Here is a 1,751-nt window from a genome sequence, read left to right as displayed (position 1 = left end):
GACGTGGGTTGCGTGTCGCCCCGCCACACCTCGTAGCGCTGCAGGTTCTCGGCGTGGCTGCGGGTGATGGAGTGCAAGACCAGGTTCTGCGAGGCCTCCAGGCGGGTGGCGTCGCACAGCGTGCAGATGTAGACGGAGCCGGATGCCTCCAGGCCCTCCACTTCCCGCACCAGCTTCTCGTCGTAGCCGGTGCCCCTGAAGACGAAGCGGAAGGTCCTGCGGATGCCGCCCATCTCCAGCATCAGCGCGCTGCCCTTCATGGCCTCGCGCTCGGCGATCAGCGGGCTCAGGATGGCGGTCAGCGTCTCGTGGTCCGACTCGTCGGCCAGCATGAGGCACAGCGGCTTGCAGCACAGCTCGGAGTTGGGCTTGGCCTCCTCGAACACCTTCACGGCGCGAGCGCCCAGCGTGGCCGTGACCTGCATGACGGTGAAGGAGAAGCGCACGGCCTTCTCGGGGACGGCCGGGCCGCTGCCGTGCTTCTCGCTCACGTCGCCCATGCCGTCGCAGGACTCCTTGACCACCACGGTGAACGGGCCGCCCAGGTAGTCCGCCAGGCCCAGGGCGCGCAGCCCCTCCAGGATGGCCTCCTCCATGTCCATGAGCGCCGACACCAACGCGCAGTCGTAGCGGAACCTCTTGGCGATGGTGTCCACCGGGTAATCGTCCACCGAGGAGGCCAGGCCTGACAGCCCGTCGATGATGCCCACGTCGGTGCTGGAGGACACGTTCTTCAGAGGGGGCTGCCACTCGAAGTGGTGGTGGCCCGGCAGCAGGACCTTCTCGGCGTTGCGGAGGGCGTGCAGAGGCTGGAAGATCTGCCGCCCGGTGATGGCTTTCACCGTCCTGTACATCTTGTGGTACTGGCTGCAGCTCAGGAAGGTGTTCACGCGGATGGCCAGGCAGACCGCGGCGTGCAGGCCCGAACCCCGGCCCTGCATGATGGCCTCCAGCTCGTCCGCCTGCCTGTGCTCGTTCCTGGCCCTCAGCGCCAGCAGGAACAGAGTCAGGCACACGGACTTCACGTCGCCACCTTCTTCTTTGTCCGCAAAGGCCTTGACTTGCAGCTTGAGTTCCCTCAGCCGGTGCTTCTGGGCCCTCCGGGTCAGCGACAGGAGATGCTGGCGGGGGCGGCCTCCTTTATTAATATGCACTAAAGTGTCTTTGGATTCCTTGTGGCTTGACACGTGGTGATTATACTTTTCCAGACTGACCTCCTCACTGCACTCTTTGGCTGGGCATCTCACCACCAGAGAATTCAAGATGCTTAGAAAGGACTTCACCGGGGTTTCCAGGTCGGTGGGGAAGCACGGGTACCGGCAGGCAGGGCAGTGGCTGCCCATGACCTTGAGGCACCTGAGGATGCAGACCCTGCAGAACACGTGCTTACAGGTGGTCTCCACAGGGTCGGCCAGGATGTGCTCACAGATCTGGCAGGAGATGGCCTTCACGAAGTGGGCGGGGAAGTCCACGGCCAGCAGCGTGGTGCTGAGGTGCATCTGACCGCAGTTGGCAATCTTCTTCATGACGTCGTTACTCCCCACCCTGGCCTGGGCTCTTCCCTTGTGCCGGTGAGCTTGTCTTGCTCGGTCGGGGGCGGGCTTGAGTTTTTTGCTGAGCTGTGCATTGGGCGGATGACTCTTCCTCTTGAGTCCCTGACGGGCAGACTGGCAGATGTCACAGGAGGCTGTATGGGGGTGCCACTCCATGGCGGTGTTCCTTGGGAAGTAAACGTCACTCGGGGCCCTCCT

General features: G+C 63.7%; 1 protein-coding gene across 1 annotated transcript in view; it reads right to left on the bottom strand.

The window, feature by feature from the left end:
- The window catches only part of RAG1 (recombination activating 1), a 3,555-nt gene that overhangs the window by 1,204 nt on the left and 600 nt on the right, over positions 1-1,751 (bottom strand). Inside the window, exon 1 of the mRNA XM_027767074.1 lies at positions 30-1,751. This exon is cut by the window's right edge and continues 600 nt beyond it. Within this exon, the coding sequence (XP_027622875.1) occupies positions 30-1,751 (1,722 nt within the window). The remainder of the gene's footprint in view (positions 1-29) is intronic.

The sequence above is a fragment of the Tupaia chinensis genome, unplaced genomic scaffold (assembly GCF_000334495.1).
Source record: "Tupaia chinensis unplaced genomic scaffold, TupChi_1.0 Scaffold143910_1, whole genome shotgun sequence".
Classification (NCBI taxonomy): domain Eukaryota; kingdom Metazoa; phylum Chordata; class Mammalia; order Scandentia; family Tupaiidae; genus Tupaia; species Tupaia belangeri.
Note: the sequence above shows the minus strand (reverse complement) of the source record. Positions and strands in the feature narration are given on the sequence as shown.